Here is a 19,361-nt window from a genome sequence, read left to right as displayed (position 1 = left end):
TGTGCTGAAAGACAGAACAAATTAGCCTGAGTTTCAACCTGTTTGTGCCATGTTGTGACTGACAATAAGCAATGGAGTTGGCAAGAGCACAAACAGGTCTGGGACCAGGCTAGAAGCAAATAGCAGGAAAAGACAAATGAGCATCCAGTGAAATCTTTTAAATGTCCCTATAAATCCTTCAAATTTATTTATGGTTAATTGATGAGCAAAATGAATACACAATGGTAAATGACAGCAATAAAATGTACACACATTAAAACCCCACCTCAGGCATTCACAATTTCTTCACAAATATATATAAAAAAAAGTTTCAAAACAGTACGCTAAATCATGTTATCAGTACATTAAAAACGGTTGAATAGCATAGGCAGGTTGCTGCGAAAGGGACAGGGTTTGAACTGACAAATAACACACTTCAAACTCAAAATGTTTAAATTAAAATGTCAAAATTCTCTCATTCATCTACTTAACTTCTCATTCAACAGTCCTTTCAACTGAAAATCATTCATAACATAATTGTGTTGACCCGATTGTCCTGAGGTTACTAGTAAACTGAAAATGGACATCCTCGCAATGTTTAACAGCTCCTATTTAAAGTTCCTTACATTAATTACAACAACTAATGCATTATTTATAAATATGCACTAGGGTCACAGACAAAAGGTTAGGGAGGAAGAAGACAAATAGAAATGGTTGTGTAGTATCAACTTGCACTGGGTCTCAATATGAAATGTTCCTGTGGAAATGCCATCCTCTAATCCTACGTACTGTGTGTCAGGGGTACAACTGGCCTGACTCACCTAATCTCCAACACTGTGATGGTATTTATTGGGGTGTTTTTCTTTATGGCTGCCTGGTGTACAAAGACATCTTCGTCAAGCACACAGAATGACAGGATAGTAATCCACAGGGTCATTTCATAATGAGACCTATTGTGATTAAATACTACACAACCAAAACCAGTCTTTACAAAGTAAAGAGGGTTACAGAAGGATAAAATGAAACGTGTATTGTGGTCTAGATCACAGGGATCATCTGTAATGTTGAGTGACAGGGTAGAGGCCAGATACAAAAACAAGTTAAATTTGATACAGAAGTTTTCCTTCTCACCAAGGTGACAAAAACAGTGATGGGATAAAGTGCAGTCAGATAATCCTGGTTACTTTGACTGTCAGCCCGGCTGAAGAATGGTGCTTGAGTTAATTGGTGGGCAGCTGCAAAACATTCTTGAATTGGGGAAAAGGTAACAGGAATGACCTTCTTGAAGAAGCACACACAGACAGGATGTAACCTGTGCAGATTCAGATTAATCATCGCCTCTTCAGCACAAAAGTAAAATCTCAGAGGGAGGAGGTCCGCCAACAGAATAATCCAAGATGGCCGACCACTCAGGATGCCAGAGGTTGTTTTGCCGCCACTGGCGATGATTCCTGTAAAGGGACAATGGGGAGTATTTGCAATTAATACATCTGGAAAATCAAGCTGAAATTAAAGACTGGAATTCTTTGTACATCCCTCTGAATTACTATACTGGTGCAGATAAAAAAGGGGACCACTAAAATAGTAGGGCAAAGTGCAAATTGTCTCATTTCATACTGAGATTGATAACTGAATTTAGCCAATCAAACCCTTTAGATTAAAAAAAAAATCCATAATGGAATGCAATCAAATTGGTCAGTCACAGACCTCTTTTTGATCCTCTGGCACCACAGGGGTGGTGGCTCCATCCTCAGTAGAAGATGTGTCCATTTTCTCCTCCTCTCCTCCCTTGGCTGCTCCCTCCATCCCATGCTCAGCCTCCCATTCCTGCAGCACCTCATCCAGGTTGAAGCGTCGGCGGTAGTTAACAAAGAAGTTCTTCACCTGCACCACTGACTTGTTGCCAATCACGTCCGAGATAGCCTGGAAGTCCCGCCCATATTTTCTGATGGCTGGAAGATGTTACAATGGAGGGAAGAAACATTTTATACAAATATAGATTATGTGCCCCCAGCAAAACAATTTAAGATGGAATTCTTTATACCATGACTTTTCACATGGGCCCCATTTCAGTTGGTTACATTTTCTATCTCTACACATCTGTTGCAATTGAAATCAATTACCTTGTACAGCAAGCAGTTGCTCCTCTGTTGTCCAGCGAGTGTTGAACTTCTGGGTCACCTGAGACATGAATGGTCATGTTACCACTGGCACGCAAACATGACATACACCACAGGTCATAATGAGTTAAAAGCAGGAGTTGGAACCAGTTCAGAAAACCAGATATTTTTTTTCTTCTTCTAGGAACAGAATCGGGAACGAAAGTGATCTATACTGTTCCGGACCATAACCGCTTTTTTAAAAGCATGGGAACCAGTTAGTAATGTTCTTTTACGTTCCGAGCATTTGTTTTCAGTCCCACAAAGAATCTGCAACAAAGCAACTACGCAAAGTCCTCACTGTCACTCAAACGTATTTCAGTGTCTGCACCCCACCTGAAAATCTTTGCCAGTGTGTTTGAGCGTATTCAGAAATTAGGGAGAGGTTTTTTACTATAGAATAATGGATTAACTTTTTCAATGCTAGTTAAGGATACTATTTATACTGAACAAAAACATAAAAATGCAACATGTAAAGTGTTGGAAATATGTTTCATGAGCTGAAATAAAAGACCCCAGAAATATTCCATATGCACAAAAGCTTATTTCTTTCAAATTGTGTGAACAAATTTATTTACATCACTGTTAGTGAGCATTTCTCCTTTGCCAAAATAATCCATCCACCTGACAGCTATGGCATATCAAGAAGCTGATTAAAGCATGATCATTACACAGGTGAATCTTGTGTTGGGGACAATAAAAGGCCACTAAAATGTGCAGATTTGTCACAACACAACAGATGTCTCAAGTTGAAGAAGCGTGCAATTGGCATGCTGACTGCAGAAATGTCCACCAGAGCTGTTGCCAGATAATTAAAATGTTAATTTCTCTACCATAAGCCACCTTTAACGTTGTTTAAGAGATTTTGGCAGTACGTTCAACGGGTCTCACAACCATGTGTAACCACGCCAGCCCAGGACCTCCACATCCAGCTTCTTCACCTGCGGGATAAACTGAGACCAGCCACCCGGATATCTCATGAAACGGTGGGTTTACACATCTGAAGTATTTCTGACAAATTGTCAGAAACCATCTCAGGGAAGATCATCTGCGTGCTCCTCATCCTCACCAGGGTCTTGACCTGACTGCAGTTCGGCGTCGTAACCGACTTCAGTGGGAAAATCTCACCTTCGAAGGCCAGACATGCTGGAGAGGTGTGCTCTTCACGGATGAATGCCGGTTTCAACTGTACCGGGCAGGTGGCAGACAGCGTGTATGGCGTTGTGTGGGCGAGCGGTTTGCTGATGTCAACTTTGAGAACAGAGTGCCCTGTGGTGGCGGTAGGGTTATAGTATGGGCAGGCATAATCTACGGACAAACACAATTGCATTTTATCGATAGCAATTTGAATCCTCAGAGATACTGGGAAGAGATTCTGAGGCCCATTGTCGTGCCATTCAGCCACCGCCATCACCTCATGTTTCAGCATGATAACGCACAGCTCCATGTCACAAGAATCTGTACACAATTCCTGGAAGCTGAAAATGTCCCAGTTCTTCCATGGCCTGCATACTCAGACGTGTCATCCATTGAGCATGTTGGCGATACTCTGGATCGACGTGTACGACAGTATGTTCCAGTTTCCGCCACAATCCAGCAACTTCGCACAGCCATTGAAGAGTGGGACAACATTCCACAAGCCACAATCAACAGCCTAATCAACTCTATGCGAAGGAGATATGTTGTACTGCATGAGGCAAATGGAGGTCACACCAGATACCGACTGGTTTTCTGATCCACGCCCCAGCCTCTTTTTTTTTAAAGGTATCTGTGACAAACAGATGTTTATCTTTATTCCCAGTCATGTGAAATCCATAGATTAGGGACTAATTWATTTATTTCAATTGACTGACTGACTTCCTTCCTTCCATGAACTGTAACTCAGTAAAATGTTGGGTTTATTTTTCTTCAGTTCACTACGTTTTATTAACTACAAAATGGTAAGACGTGTTTTTAATTTTAATTCTGGTGCCACTCTGCATTCATAAGCTTGTTAGCTAGCTCTGGTCCAACGTTAAGCCAAATCTCYGAAGTTCAAAGACATTCAAGCTTGTTCATAGAAACCGCTCCTCCATAGGTATAATTCTATGGATCTAATTCAGATAATGTATGTCATAACAAGATGCCCAGGGCATCAAGCCAACTTCATCTCTCGCTCTTTCCCTACTCGCAAAATTTCAGTCGCTCCATAGCAAGCTGCTCTATCCGCACTGATTAGTGAAAGAATTTCAGAACGGAACGATTGGAAAATCATTTTTGTTCCAACCCCTGGTTACAAGCCACAAGAGTAACATTCATTCTATGGAGAAAGAGACCAAATTAGATGGTCAGAACTCTAGGTAAGCAATAGCTTTACCTCAGGTACTCTGAAGTGGTCCACTCCCACGTCAAGCTTGTCCTTCAGAGCACTGTTATTCTGTTTGATGCTCTGGATCTAGAAAAGGGATAAAACTCATTCAGGAAACATTTCTAGGTTAACTCATCTCTCATCCGGACACGGGTGAATACTGAGGATACTTTAGGTCCTGTTCTTAATTTTCACACAAATCTCCAATTAACATAAATACATGATTGATGCAAAACTTACTCTCATCAGAGGAGAAGAAAATCCTATCACAGAGAAGATTAATGTATTGATGTCAAGACTAACCTGCCGTTTGATGGCAACCAGCTCCATGTCGATTTGCCTCAGCACACCGACTGCAGCAGGGGTGCTGGTGGACATAGCAGCTACGTCTCCCTGGCTCAGGTGCATTCCTTTAGGAGGCTTCTTTTTAGCACGATGCTGGTTCTTCCCTGGAGGACCCTGGGGTTCTTTCTTCACTTGGGTCAGCTTCTCTGCCATACTAGTATTCGGCTAGGCGTAAAGGAATAGATTTGGGTTAAAATGGCCGAAGTATCAAAAGTAGGGAGAATTCAACATGAATTATGTATGTTTCTATTCAAATGGTAATGAAAATATTTAGAAGCTACCCTCTGTACCACTGGTACTGGTTTTATCTCCTGTTTCTCAGGTGCAGCACCCAGCTGAAACAGAAAATCTACATGTTAGTTGGTTCAATAAAACAGCATATATTTTGTGTATTAAGTTACAAGAGCCTCTGAACAGACCCACCTCTTTCTTCTCGTCCTTATTTGGTTCGTACACTACATCCCTTGGAGTGTTACCATTGGTCTCCTCAGCCTCATTCTCACTAAAAAGATTAAGCAAAACATTTATACATAGAAAAATGTATTCTTGGCCTGACTTTCCAAGATTACAATATGTTATTCTAACCAATTTAAGTTTTTAAAAGGAAGAGAGAATGTGGTTCATGCATTTTAAACAAAAGCACACACTTTTCATACCTCTCTTCTCGTTCCCTCTTCTGCTTGCGTGCGTGGCGATCCATGACACTGGTTTTGCTCCGTGTCTTCTTCCAAGAGTAGTAAAATCTAACCAAGCTGGCAATGGACTTGTCAGGCAACTAGAACAAGAAGACCTTATCAATCAAGGAAAACACATTTTTCTACATTATTTTTTGTTTAGAGACATCACACAATGGGCACCCCAAATTAGCATTTAGTGTCTCATGTGCCATGGTCAACTATGTGTTACAATGTTTGTCAATGAAGTATAATGAAGTATTCGGTTTTAAGCAGATTAAAACATTTTTTTTTTAAGTCTCTCACCATCTGCTGTATACGGTGGAAAGTTTTTCCGTGGAAGCTAAAGCCCTGTTCAAACAGGACCTTGTCCTCCACTGACCACTCATCTGGGAAAGGTGTGAAGTTGGGCAAATCTGCCAGGGACTTCTCAATGTTGTGCTTGTGCCAGAAAAGCATCCCCAGTGCCTGCTCCATGTTGTACCCATGCTTCTCTTTGGTAATTGCAATGTATTCATCCACTGTAAAAAAACAAAAATAGTATATAGTGCCTTCAAAAAGTATATACCCCTTGACTTATTCCACAGTGTTTTGTTACAGCCTGAATTCAAAATGGATGACATGCATATATTTTCTCACCCGTCTACACACAATACCCCATAATGACAAAGTTAAAACTTGTTTTATACATTGCAAATGTATTGAAAATGAAATACAGAAATCTAATTTAAATAAGTATTCACACCGAGTCAATACTTTGTGGAAGCAGCGATTATACCTGTGAGTCTTTCTGGGTAAGTTTCTAAAAGCTTTCCACACCTGGAATATACAGCATTTGCACATTATTTATTTTTTAATTCAAGCTTGCCATAGAGTTTTGACTTAAAATCTACTTGAAAATCTTACTCGGCCATTCAGGAACATTCACTGTCTTCTTGGTAAACAACTCCATTAAAGATTTGGCCTTGTGTTTCAGGTTACTGTCCTGCTAAAAGGTTAATGCATTTCCTAGTGTCTGGTGGAAAGCAGACTGAAGCAGGTTTTCCTCTAGAATTTTGCCTGTGCTTAGTTCCATTCCATTTATTTATAGATGTTTTTATTTTGGGGGTTAKAAGCATACCCATAAAATTATGCAGCCACAGCTATGCTTGAAAATATGGAGAGTGGTACTCAGTAACGTGTTGTATTGGATTTGCCCCAAACATAACATTTTGTATGTTATTGGAAACAGGATAATGCTTTTTAATTTACAGCCACCCTTCTTTTTACTCTTTCAATTAGGTTAGTATTGTGGAGTAACTACAATGTTGTTGATCCATCTTCAGTTCTCCTATCTGTTTTAAAGTCACCATTGGCCTCATAGTAAAATCCCTGAGCGTATTCCTTCCTCTCTAGCATCAGTTCAGAAGGATGCCTGTATCTTTGTAATAACTGGGTGTATTGATACAATACACCATCCAATATGTAATTAATAACTTCACCAAGCTCAAAGGGATATTCAAATGTATTTTTTTTAGCAGATGTTTTACAGGCTCAAATAAAATGAAAAATCTAATTTTATAAATCGAATGTGTTTGGTGCAAGTGAGAAATACAACAGGTGTAGACTTTACCGTGAAATGCTTACTTTCCCAACAATGCAGAGTTAGAAAGCTCCTGATCAATTGTGCTATTTTGCATATTTTTTTAAACTGTGGATTTTAAAACTTTTTGGGGATTGTTTCATGTTTCCACCATAATTTCCTATGACTGAAAAGAGCTTCTGGACATCAGAACAGCTATCACTAACCTCGATTTGGGTGAGGACTTCTACTTCAATGAGTCAGAGGTGGATAACATATTGATTATACAAGACCCAAATCCCGGACACTCTGAGAAGGAGGCGGTGGTGGTGCTATAGAGGCCGACGTGCGGGATACCTGAAGGGACTACGTCTGCGAGTGGATAAACCGCCTACCCTCTGTTCTATTGACAAACATGCAATCACTGGAGAATAAACTGGACAAGCTCCATCAGAGACTATCCTATCAACATGATCTAAAAAACTGTTATAACCTATTTTCCTGAGAGTCATGGCTGAACAAGGATGTGGAAAATATTCATCTAGCAGTGCCGACTGGCAGTGTTGGGGATGCTCAGGAGAGGGAGTGTCTCTTTGTAAACAGCTGGTGCGCAACCTCTAATACTAAGGAAGTCTTGAGGTTCTATTCGCCTGAGTTAAAATACCTTATGATAATCTGTAGACTATACTGTTTATCTATATTTTTCCTAGCTGTCTTTTTACCACCACAAACCGATGCTGGCACTAAGACTGCACTCAACAAGCTATATAGGGCCATACACAAACAAGAAAATGCTCACGCAGGTGGCGCTCCTAGTAGCTGGTTAACGCAGGAGAACTGAAATCCGTTTTATCTAAGTTCTACCAGCATGCCACCTGTGCAACTACAGGCAAAACAAATTTGAGTTCACCTTTACTCCACACACAGAGACGTGCACAAAGCTCTCCCTCACCATCCATTTGGAAAATCTGACCATAACTATCCTCCTGATTGCTGCTTACAAGCAAAAACTAAATACAGAAGTGGTCCAATGAAGCTGATGCTAAGCTACAGGACTGTTTCGCTAGCACAGACTGGAATATGTTCCGGGACTCATCCGATAGCATTGTTTACCACATCAGTTACCGGCATCATTAATAAGTGTCGTCCCCACAGGGAATGTATGTACAGTGCATTCGGAAAGTTTAAAATGTGTTCCCCTCCCCCCATCAATCTACAAACAATACCCCATAGTGACAAAGCAAAAACAGGTTTAGAAATGTTTGCAAATGTATCAAATAAATTAAATATCACATTTATAATACGTATTCAGAACTTTTGCTGAGTACTTTGTTGAAGCAGCTCTGGCAGCGATTACTGACGAGTCTTCTTGGGTATGAAGCTACAAGCTTGGCACACCTGTATTTGGGGAGTTTCTCCCATTCTTCTCTGCAGATCCTCTCAAGCTCTGTCAGGTTGGATAGGGAGAGTCGCTGCACAGCTATTTTCAGGTCTTTCCAGAGATGTTTGATCGGGATCAAGTCCAGGCTGTGGATGGGCCACTCAAGGACATTCAGAGAGTTGTCCTGAAGCCACTCCTGCATTTTCTTGGCTGTGTGCTTAGGGTTGTTGTCCTGCTGGAAGGTGAACCTTCGCCCTAGTCTGAGGTCCTGAGCACTCTGGAGCAGGTTTTCATCAAGGATCTCTCTGTACTTTGCTCTGCATCCTTCCCTCGATCCTGACAAGTCTCCCAGTCCCTGCCGCTGAAAAACATCCCCAAAGCACGATGCTGCCACCACCATGCATCACCGTAGGGATGGTGCCAGGTTTCTTCCAGACATGACGCTTGGCATTCAGGCCAAAGAGTTCAACCTCGTTTCTCATGGTCAGAGTACTTTAGGTGCCTTTTGACAAACTCCAAACGGGCTGTCATGAGCCTTTTACTGAGGAGTGGATTCAGTCTGGCCACTCTACCATAAAGGTCTGATTGGTGGAGTGGTACAGAGATGGTTGTCCTTCTGGAAGGTTCTCTCATCTCCACAGAGAAACTCTGGAGCTTACAAACTTCTTCCATTTAAGAATGATGGAGGGCACTGTGTTCTTGGGGACCAATGCTGCAGACATCTTTTGGCACCCATCCCCAGTTCTGTCCCTCGACACAATCAAGGCTCAGTGCGCTACGGACAATTCCTTCGACCTCATGGCTTGTTTTTTTTGCGTTGACATGCACTGTCAACTGTGGGACCTTATAAAGACAGGTGTGTGCCTTTCCAAATCATGTACAAACAATTGAATTTACATCAGGTGGACTCCAATCAAGTTGTAGAAACATCTCAAGGATGATCAATGGAAACAGGATACACCTACTCAATTTCAAATCTCATAGCAAAAGGGTCTGTATACTTATATAAATAAAAAGGTATTTGTTTTTTATAACTGCAAACATTTCTAAAAACTTGTTTTCACTTTGTCATTATGGGGTAGTGTGTGTAGACTGCTGAGGAATCCATTTAAGAATAAGGCATTAACGTACTGTAACAAAATGTGGAAAAAGTCAATACTTTCCAAAGGCACTGATACATACATAAACCCAGCAAAAAAAGAAACTTTTTCAGGACCCTGTCTTTCCCAAGATAATTTGTAAAAATCCAAATAACTTCACAGATCTTCATTGTACACTGTTTCCCATGCTTATTCAATGAACCATAAACAATTAATGAACATGCACCTGTGAAACTGTCATTAGGACACTAACAGCTTACAGACGGTAGGCAATTAAGGTCACAGTTATGAAAATTTAGGACACTAAAGAGGCCTATCTACTGACAGAAAAACACCAAAAGAAAGATTCCCAGGATCCCTGCGTGAATGTACCTTAGGCATGCTGCAAGGAGGCATGAGGACTGCCGATGTGGCCAGGGCAATAAATTGCAATGTCAATACTAAGACAGCACTACAGGGAGACAGGACAGACAGCTGATCGTCCTCACAGTGGCAGACCACGTGTGACACCTGCACAGGATCGGTACATCCGAACATCACACCTGTGGGACAGGTACAGGATGGCAACCACAACTGCCCGAATTACACCAGGAACGCACAATCCCCCCATCAGTGCTCAGACTGTCCGCAATAGGCTGAGAGAGGCTGGACTGAGGGCTTGTAGGCCTGTTGTAAGGCAGGTCCTCACCAGACATCACCGGCAACAACGTCACCTATGGGCACAAACCCACCGTCGCTGGACCAGACAGGACTGGCAAAAAGTGCTCTTCACTCACGAGTCATGGTTTTGTCTCACCAGGGGTGATGGTTGGATTCCCGTTTATCATCGAAGGAATGAGCATTACACCAAGGCCTGTACTCTGGAGCAGGATCGATTTGGAGGTGGAGGATCCGTCATGGTCTGGGGCGATGTGTCACAGCATCATCGGACTGAGCTTGTTGTCATTGCAGGCAATTTCAACACTGTTCGTTACAGGGAAGACATCCTCCTCCCTCATGTGGTACCCTTCCTGCAGGCTCATCCTGACATGACCCTCCAACATGACAATGCCACCAGCCACACTGATCATTCTGTGCGTGATTTCCTACAGGACAGGAATGTCAGTGTTCTGCCATGGCCAGCGAAGATGGTTGAATCTGTGTTCAAAATTCACTGCTCGACTGAGGGCCCTTACAGATAATTGTATGTGTGTGGTACATATAATAGGTAGTCAATCAAGAATCATGTTAATACACTATTATTGCACAGTCCATGCAACTATGGCTTCTTAACCAAATGTTGTATCCTGAACTTATTTAAGCTTAACATWCACTGCATGACCAAAAGTATGTGGACACCTGCTCATTTAACATCTCATTGCAAAATCATGGGCATTAATATGGAGTTGGTCCCCTCTTTGCAGACTCCACTCTTCTGGGAAGGCTTTCCACTAGATGTTGGAACATTGTTGCCGGATTTGCGTCCATTCAGCCACAAGAGCATTAGTGAGGTCGGGCTATTAGGCCAGGATCGCAGCCGGCATTCCAATTCATCCCAAAGATGGGGTTAAGGTCAGGGCTCTGTGCAAGTCAGTCAAGTTCTTCCACACCGATCTCAACAAACCATTTCTTTATGGTCCTCGGTTTGTGCACAGGGGCATTGTCATGGTGAAACAGGAAAGGACCTTCCCCCCCAAACTGTTGCCACAAAGTTGGAAGCACAGAATTGTCTAGAATGTCATTGTATGCTGTAGCGTTAAGATTTCCCTTCACTGGAACTAAGGGGTCTAGTCCTAACCATGAAATAGAGCCCCAGACCATTATTCCTCCTCCACCAAACTTTACAGTTGGCACTATGCATTGGGGTAGGTAGCATCTGTCAGACTGCCAGCTGGTGAAGCGCGATTCATCAGTCCAGAGAATGCATTTCCACTGCTCCAGAGTCCAATGGCGGTGAGCTTTACACCACTCCAGCCGACGCTTGGCATTGCATTAAGTGATCTTAAGCTTGTGTGCGGCAACCGAGAACAGACGTTCTTTTACGTACTATAGCACTCGGCTGTCCCATTCTGTGTGTGGCCTACCACTTTGCGGCTGAGCAGTTGTTACTCCTAGAAGGTTCCACTTAATAACAGCACTTACAGTTGACCGGGGCATCTCTAGCAGGGCAGAAATTTGAGGAACTGACTTGTTGGAAAGGTGGCATCCTATGACAGTGCCAAGTTAAGTCACTGAGCTATTCAGTAAGGCCATTCTACTGRCAGTGTTTGTCTATGGAGATTGCATGGCTGTGTGCTCAATTTTAAATGCCTGTCAGCAATGAGTGTGGCTGAAAAAGTCGAATCCAAAATGTGGAAAAAGTCAAAGGCACACACAGAGAGAGAGAGAGAGACGGAAAGAGAGACAAAAGACTGGAATAACACTCATCTACCCATTTCTGCTATTATTGTATAGTTAATTCATTAAGTTAATCTTTTGCTTCAGATAAACTTCAGATTTGTAAAAGCAACTATTTTACATTTAGTATATAACGAGAAAATGGCTTGAATGTTCCTTACATTTAGCTTCGGCCAGGATTCGGCTGGGGATCCACACCCGCATGCCCAAGTTGTCCCTCTCCTCGGCCACTTTGGCAATCTCTGACATAGGGGAATAATGGGATTAAATGATTACCAGTGATTTCATTACTCTTAAACTACTCTGCCTTTATCTTAAAAAAAAGAAGGAAACTGGTGAAATCAGCATCACAAGCCAATCAATTATCTCATGGAGACAATTTATACAATTTAAAACAAATATGGACCATGAGCAGTTAGGACTTACAATCATAAAGTAAAAGCAGCTACACAATCAATTTCATAATGCTTCCTTCTTTGATGGGTAGCAATCATATCTAAACAATATTTCTCTCTCTCAATAAATAACCATGGTTGTTCGCCCAACAATTAGGGCCTGGTGTAAATTAAACATTTTAATTAGCCATCTCATCTCAGACATGTTTTAATTCAGCATCTAAAAATGCTGAAATATATTGGATATATTTTAACATCAGTGATTGAGTTGTGTAGTTAAATCCATTCAAACATTAAACAAAATGTAGCCGTAGACAGGAGTTGGAATGTCAGAATAATCAAGACTAGCAGTAACAAGCCAGTTTAGTCAAGGTTCGTGGAATAGGTTAGTAAAGGTTCGTGGAATCGACAACCAGGAATTGTTCGAGGCTATCATGTCTGGTAACGTGTTATAGCTTTACGACTGTCTGAACGGTAAAATGACTCACCTGGATCATAGTCTGGCACAAGAGCTTGATACTGAGTCCCAACTCTCATACCACCACTACCTGAACATTAAATAAACACAGGATTAACATTTAGAATCAGTGTACATTTGTATGAAGTAGTTTAGTGTGACCGAGGCTACCACCGTTGTGTTGACCTACCATGCTCATCATCACTGGAGCAGCCCGAACTTCCTTCTTCCCATGAATTGTTGCTATTTCCATTTGTAGAAAAACTTTTGTTTGGATTATTCACTGCATTCCTACCCCTTCTTTTCCCAGACATTTCTGAACCACTCTTTTCCATCATTGCAGGCATTTTTTAAACGGAGAAACAGCAACAAAACTATTTGAATTTCGGCTAGCTAGGTCAGCAGCACCTTGCTAGTTTGCTAGCTAGCGAACAAAGTAACGTTAGCGAGTTGGCTAGCTAAGCTACTGGCTAGCTGGACGAAACTATGATGACCAACTGATTAAACTGGTCAACTACCCAGCTAAAGACTGCGTTATTATAAAATTAGTTCAGATAGCTAGCTTGCTCCAAAAAATATGACGGGTGACCAAATAGCTGTTGTATGGCTCTCTGAATATTAACCAGCCACCCAGAAAGCTAGCTAGCAAAAAATACCCAAGTTAGCGAGGGGTGCTTCACTGCTAGCTTGCTACTACTTGGATAAAAGTTGCGGTTGCAACTAGCAAGCTTGATTTATGAAATACATTAGCATAGCTACGTGGCTTTAACACCAGCATTTGTCGACTATATTCTACAGACTTTGACTAGTTAGCTGGCTACTTTTGTCCATTATAGTCGTTACTAAGAGGTGTCGAGAATCTTGCCAGGTAGGTCGGTTGCTAGTTCACACTCCACGGGGTCTTGATAAAGTGCACGCACGACTGCATCAAATGGAACTCAGAATTTTTCAAGCCTTGCCCTGAAGAAAGACCCCTCAAGCTAATGATGAGGACCAATTCTCTTCTTACCTGGAAACTAGAGGCTACAATTAATTAATGATTTCATTGGGAATTTATGCAACTAAACTAAATTAGTTCTGCAAATACAGCCAATTTATGGAATTAATAAAAATCCAAGGCTACTTAAAATACTCTCACTAAAAACAGTGAATAAGTTAATCAAATCATATGAATTTCAGTCCTTTTTTTATTTTAAAGGACTGTATTTATTTTCGTTTTTGTTTATATGCCAAGGACCATGCACAAATTATACTTAAACCTATATTAGCTCAGTAACCTCAATCTGTCATGAGCCCCTGGTCCCCATCCTCAGAAGCCCTAAAAAAAGAGCAATGTCTTGCATTCACATTGTCACAATCAAGCTACTTCTGGTCTCCTTGAAAAGGGTACTCTAAAATAGTATGTGCATGTATTCATAGCAATGTGGCAATGCAGTTGCAAACTATGCCCTCCAAAAATATCTGGCCAGGGAAGTCAAACAATATTTGGGGAGCTCAATAGCCTACTTGAGCTAGACTCATATTTTGCTAAATGGGGGTCCTCCCATAGGTATAGGAAATACTTTCTATAGGCTAATTCTTTACCTGATATTAATTTATCTCTTTTTTTTTTACTTCACTGGCCAAATACTTCTGGAAGGCACTGTATCTGTGCAGATACATGAATAAGATACGAAATGTGTTTGTTTTTTCCTCTGCTCTTATGCTTTTTCCATTGTTATTCCCACACAGATGTGGCGATAACAGATTCTGATGTATTTCATTCTCCGCTTAACATTAATTTAATCAAAAACTCATCCATCATGCTTCTTCTGAACTGTAACGTGGCCTATTTTATACAGTATAGCCCAGCCCTATCTAGCTGCAGAAGTCATGCTCACATCTATACACTAAATCTAAATATTATCGTCAGTGATCTTCAATTTCTCATTACATAGGCTACACAGATTACCCATGCCATAATGTCATGTTAGTAGGGTTGGGTTTATGACTATGGAACATCACTGTGTCTGTTTGCATCGTCACTGGGACATAGTCACTGGGAAATGAAGATTGCTATTACTCAAAACCATGCTCAAGTAGAATATGGAGAACAGTAGAAGCCCATGCAACTCCACACCAGTATGGGCGGAAGGTAGCCTAGTGGTTACAGCATTGGGCCAGTAACAGAAAGGATGCTATAATAATATATTTTACTACATATTTTAATTAGCTGATTCAGAACCAATTTTACACTGATTTCCCACTTCATAACCCATTTTAAAGTGCATTTACACTTCTGCATGGCTCATAATAAATAATGTCAACAGGTCAGATTTGATCATACCATGATGTATGGACATATTGTAAGCTGTATGTTTGAAAATTAATTTAAATGGGTGATGAGGGTGAAGATGATGAAGATGAGCATATGCTACTTTGTCAATTCAAGGTTATTTATGACATGTAATTACACGTATTCACCAGACAGATGGCGTGGTGGACTATCGAAAATACGCCTATAATTGTCTGTCCTATACTGAAGCTACTAAAACTAATACGTTATATAACACATACATTTGACTTTTGCACGAACCTACAAGCTGTTACACAATTTGAGGTTAATTTGAATGTCAACGTTTAAAAAACACTTTCAAAAACCTACATTGTTGCCTGTCTAGACCTGTAGTCCATGTTATTGATGTGGTATATCTTGTTTTATAGGTCTACAGTCGATAGATTGAACCTAATCCTGACGACACAACACGACCTAAACAAGATGTAAATTCCTTGAAATTATGAAACCGAGGCGGCGCGTTGCACCAGACGCTCAATTACATAATGCACTGCCGACCCACAACCACTGCCGACCCACAACCTAACGTGCGTCCTGTACACCGGACGGTTCTGTACGCACTGGGGACATTCGATAGGGGGGCGATAGCACGTTGCCCAAACAAATCGCTCACTAAACACATACTTTAAAGTTAACGGCACTTGGAACTGAGGACGTCACATTTCATCTCACCTTGGAGTCGTCATCAGACAGCCAATGGGGATATTTGTTGACGCAGTGAGCGACCAACGAGGGCAGTCGTGAAGGAAGTTCCACTATCGTTCGTCACCAGCAAAGGTATATAAACTGCCGATGGAGTCTGAAGAGGGTTTGAAGCAAGTCAATAACAGCGGAAACATACTGAACACAGACTCCAAGAGCAGCGAGACAGACCGTTACGTTTGCTATAGGCTTTCATTTTTATTTGAAAAACTTTTTGCCGTGTGTAATACAAGTTCCCTAAATTCAGCTATTGATTATTTTATATATTTATAACTGCTGAGAGAGAGAGGGCGCATCCTGTGTTGATGTTAACAGAGCTGGCACAGAGGTGCTAGGCTATACCTTACAAAAAAAGGTATATTCAGAAATTAAAGGAATCTGCCGAACACAGTAGCAATGCCTTACGATCTAGGTGTGTTTGACAGCCGAGCCGATTATAAATCAGAGAAACAGTGCCAAAGAACCTCCTTTGCCTTCTACCAAGCAGTGCGGGACCTGTTACCAGTATGGGTGCTCGAGGACATGCGGACAATGGAAGTGTTTCATTGGGAAGAAGGGCGGGCGTGCTCTTTTACTCCACCCGAGGCTTTTCTGTATGCACTTGTTCACGACCATCAACAATACGCCAAATTCCTCCTCAACAGATACTCTGTCGGTGCACTGGAGATGCCCAGTCAAAGCTTCTGCTGCTGCCAAGCATCAGCAACACCGCATCTCACAGTAGCTGTCCGCTATAATCGTATTACTATCCTGAAAATGATCATGGACTCCCTAAAAGACTTCTCTCATAGTGAGCGCCAGAGCTACTTGAACACCCGTGGATGTTTTCACATGCAAGGAGGCAAAGACGCATTGCATCTGGCGTCCGAACTGGTGCGCCCTGAGTGTTTGATTATGTTACTAGGACACGGTGCATGTCCTTATGTCACAGACCGAGATGGGAACACCCCCTTGGACTGCCTCCTAAATCAGATACGCCAGGGCGAGCCTGACATGCGTAGCAAGCACGTCTGCCTTGGTTACCTCATTCTCTTCATGCCAAAATTCAATTTTCAAATGAAGGYACAGTTGCAGAAGAATCCAGGGCTGTGGCAGAGTCTTATTGGAGAGCAGGCGTTCCAGTGGCTCTTAGAACTATCGCCTCCCTCTCTTTTTGTTCAAGCTATGCATAAGATTACCCAGTCTATACCTGTTAAACAGTTGGACTCTCTGCCAGACTTTCTGAAACCACTGGACTTCAGGCTACACCAGTATGCCAGATAAAGATTCTCTCAGACAAAACTACCTGACTGACTACAGGACTCAAAGGTTTCTTTTTGGCTATGGTGTGAACGATTTAATAAAATGCAGTATGCAGCTTTGTAAATAGCAACAACTCAAAAGGTTTTCATTTTGATGTTTAAAAACAATGCACTATAGAATACACATCTTGACTTGTCATACTTTAAAGTAGAGTGAATTGAATGTTGCAATGTAAATAAGAGTATTGTGTACACGAGAACCTGTTGCAGTTGTTTTCTTTCATCCAGAATATACTTCGCCATTATCTGGTGGTTGTGGAGTGAAGCAGTGCAGAGAATGTTATTACACWGGCAACTGAGAAGTGTTGTTAGACCTACAGAAACAATAGTAGACTAGGTCCAAAACTGAACGTATCACCCATAACATGGCACAATGGTTTGAATGTGCTTTTTGCGCACGGCTCATGGTCAGAAGGAAAACATTCTCAGCTCCAGTCCTGTCCTAGGCCCCCACAATTTTGTTCCAGATCAGCACTGTGTTAGTGATGGGCTAAAGTACAAATTTGCAGTCCTATGGAGGTCATACAGCACCATCAGGTAGAGTCACTGTAAACACCTTTATTAAGGAAGTTCATTCATTACTGAGGAGAGGCATGGATTCATACAACAGGATTCAGTGGACTTGCAGTGCTCTATATCCCATGGAATCCCATATAGACACACAGAGGGGATACTTCAACTCGATTTTTGGGTTTTCCTGTCTAGTGTAAAACATCTGTCATTCAATCTGGTTTTTCATCTCAAATGGCACCCTATTCATCTATATTGTGCACTACTTCTGGCCCGGACTTTGTCAATCTGAATTGAACTGGCAAACTCCTAAGGATTAAATAGCACAGTATTCAGAAGCAACAATATGATACCATTAAATGCACGATTCCCTTAATTATACAGTAACTGTATTAAGACTGAATAAATTATTTGGTTCGTTTCCCTTTCTGGTAGTTATACAAAATACACGTGTTATAAATCTCCCAGAACAAACTCCTGCAAATATCCCTTCCTTAGTGAGCACAGTATTCCACAGTAAAAAAGGAAGCATCTACACTTATATGCTACCCTTGCACTGTGACTAACATGATACATTTCTCCATTCAAGTACTTCCAGTCACGTTACATCTGTGTTATTATAAACAGTAAAAAAAACTAAATGGATCTCCTTCATACTACCATCGTAGTTTCCTTTAAAACAACATGAAAACATAATTCAAAGACCATGGCCCTATATAACTCCTGTGATAGTGGTTCAACTGGACTAGAGGTATGACAGATCTAAATATTTAATTGAAGATACCCTTTTGGAAGGCTCTAAGTGTGTTGTGGTACGTACAGTATTCATCGGAATAAATCGATATGTAAAAAACAATACAAGAGCTACAGTAAGTTCCTTTGGGAGAGGACGTTTTCTAAGAAAACAACAGACTGTCTTAGGGTATAAAGTCTAGACTATCGCTGTGTACGGTCTCAGGGTAGCAAGTCTTGACTAGTGCTGTGTATTGGGAGTGCAGTTACCTTCCCACTTCAATTAAAGTGCAAACTAACCAAAATGAAGGAAAAAAATTGCCTTCCTAAAACGTCACCAATAAAAAAAATATTAAAACGAATATAACAATTCATTCCTTAAATTAAATTCAATAGGGATTGGTTGGGTTAGGTTAAAAGTAAACACTGGTTGTACACAGCATGAGGTGGTCTGGGAGACACCCCGTTCCCTTGGTAACACCAATTATCCTGTCTGTCCACAAAGCCATTGTGCAATCCGTACTGATTCATAAGCACCAAGCAGTTGCCTTAGAATCTACTGTGTACATAGGATGATAACATTAAAAAGACATACAGTAGGTAAAGTGCCCACCAATAAATGCAATGCAGCCCATTTCAGTAGTGAAAATGAATATTAATAAAGAGTGGTTGTTTCAGTTGGGGAAAGATGTGAGAAATAGTACCCTATTCCCTTCATAGTCCATGACTTGACCAGGGCCCTATGGTCCCTAGTCAAATGTAGTGCACTATATAGGGAATAGAACACAATTTCAGTCTTCTTTAGATGACCTCCCACTCCTCTTCCAGGTCCTCTCCGCTCAGGGAGCCTGTGTTGACATGGGAATTGATGGTGTTGTGCACCAGGGTCTCGGTGAGCCGGTGCCTCAGACCTCCAGAAACACTCACAGCCCACAGCTCGTCCATGGGTGTCACTGTGGGACAATCAGCATGTTGGAGGTGATCAGTTTGAGCAAGGCGAAGCAGAG

The 19,361-nt window shown here is 41.5% G+C and overlaps 3 protein-coding genes across 4 annotated transcripts in view; 1 reads left to right on the top strand and 2 right to left on the bottom strand.

Moving 5' to 3' along the window:
- Nucleotides 1-153: 153 nt before the first annotated feature.
- Nucleotides 154-14,061, bottom strand: LOC111963448 (REST corepressor 1). Of its 2 annotated transcripts, none has more exons than XM_023986896.2 (12): nucleotides 12,965-14,061; nucleotides 12,806-12,865; nucleotides 12,084-12,164; nucleotides 5,811-6,025; nucleotides 5,478-5,605; nucleotides 5,254-5,332; nucleotides 5,112-5,165; nucleotides 4,789-4,995; nucleotides 4,495-4,572; nucleotides 2,103-2,160; nucleotides 1,687-1,931; nucleotides 154-1,430 (listed from the first exon to the last, which is right to left on the bottom strand). In XM_023986896.2, the coding sequence occupies exons 1-12, from the start codon at nucleotides 13,119-13,121 to the stop codon at nucleotides 1,389-1,391; spliced, it is 1,404 nt and encodes a 467-aa protein (XP_023842664.1). In that variant the 5' UTR covers nucleotides 13,122-14,061; the 3' UTR covers nucleotides 154-1,388. The 2 variants fall into 2 exon arrangements, with proteins under 2 accessions (XP_023842664.1, XP_023842665.1); XM_023986897.2 differs by having other exon boundaries at nucleotides 5,487-5,605.
- Nucleotides 14,062-15,630: 1,569 nt separating this feature from the next.
- On the top strand, nucleotides 15,631-18,659 carry LOC111963449 (ankyrin repeat domain-containing protein 9). The gene has a single exon (XM_023986898.2). The coding sequence runs from the start codon at nucleotides 16,208-16,210 to the stop codon at nucleotides 17,072-17,074; it is 867 nt and encodes a 288-aa protein (XP_023842666.1). The 5' UTR covers nucleotides 15,631-16,207; the 3' UTR covers nucleotides 17,075-18,659.
- LOC111963447 (tectonin beta-propeller repeat-containing protein 2) overlaps nucleotides 17,656-19,361 on the bottom strand; it is a 44,325-nt gene continuing 42,619 nt past the window's right edge. The window contains exon 20 of the mRNA XM_023986895.2: nucleotides 17,656-19,307. Within this exon, the coding sequence (XP_023842663.1) occupies nucleotides 19,156-19,307 (152 nt within the window). The 3' untranslated portion in view covers nucleotides 17,656-19,155. The remainder of the gene's footprint in view (nucleotides 19,308-19,361) is intronic.

Source organism: Salvelinus sp. IW2-2015, linkage group LG4q.2, assembly GCF_002910315.2.
Source record: "Salvelinus sp. IW2-2015 linkage group LG4q.2, ASM291031v2, whole genome shotgun sequence".
NCBI classification, from domain to species: Eukaryota; Metazoa; Chordata; class Actinopteri; order Salmoniformes; family Salmonidae; genus Salvelinus; species Salvelinus sp. IW2-2015.
The sequence above is the reverse complement of the archived record's forward strand: the minus strand, read 5'-3'. Positions and strand labels throughout refer to the sequence as shown.

Coding starts and splice junctions, on each gene's coding strand:
- LOC111963448 (XM_023986896.2), bottom strand. CDS start 13,121: ATGCCTGCAATGATGGAAAAGAGTGGTTCAGAAATGTCTGGGAAAAGA. Junction 4,996..5,111: donor CAGTACCAGTGGTACAGAGG/GTAGCTTCTAAA, acceptor CTTTACGCCTAG/CCGAATACTAGTATGGCAGA. Junction 2,161..4,494: donor ACCACTTCAGAGTACCTGAG/GTAAAGCTATTG, acceptor TTCATGTCTCAG/GTGACCCAGAAGTTCAACAC.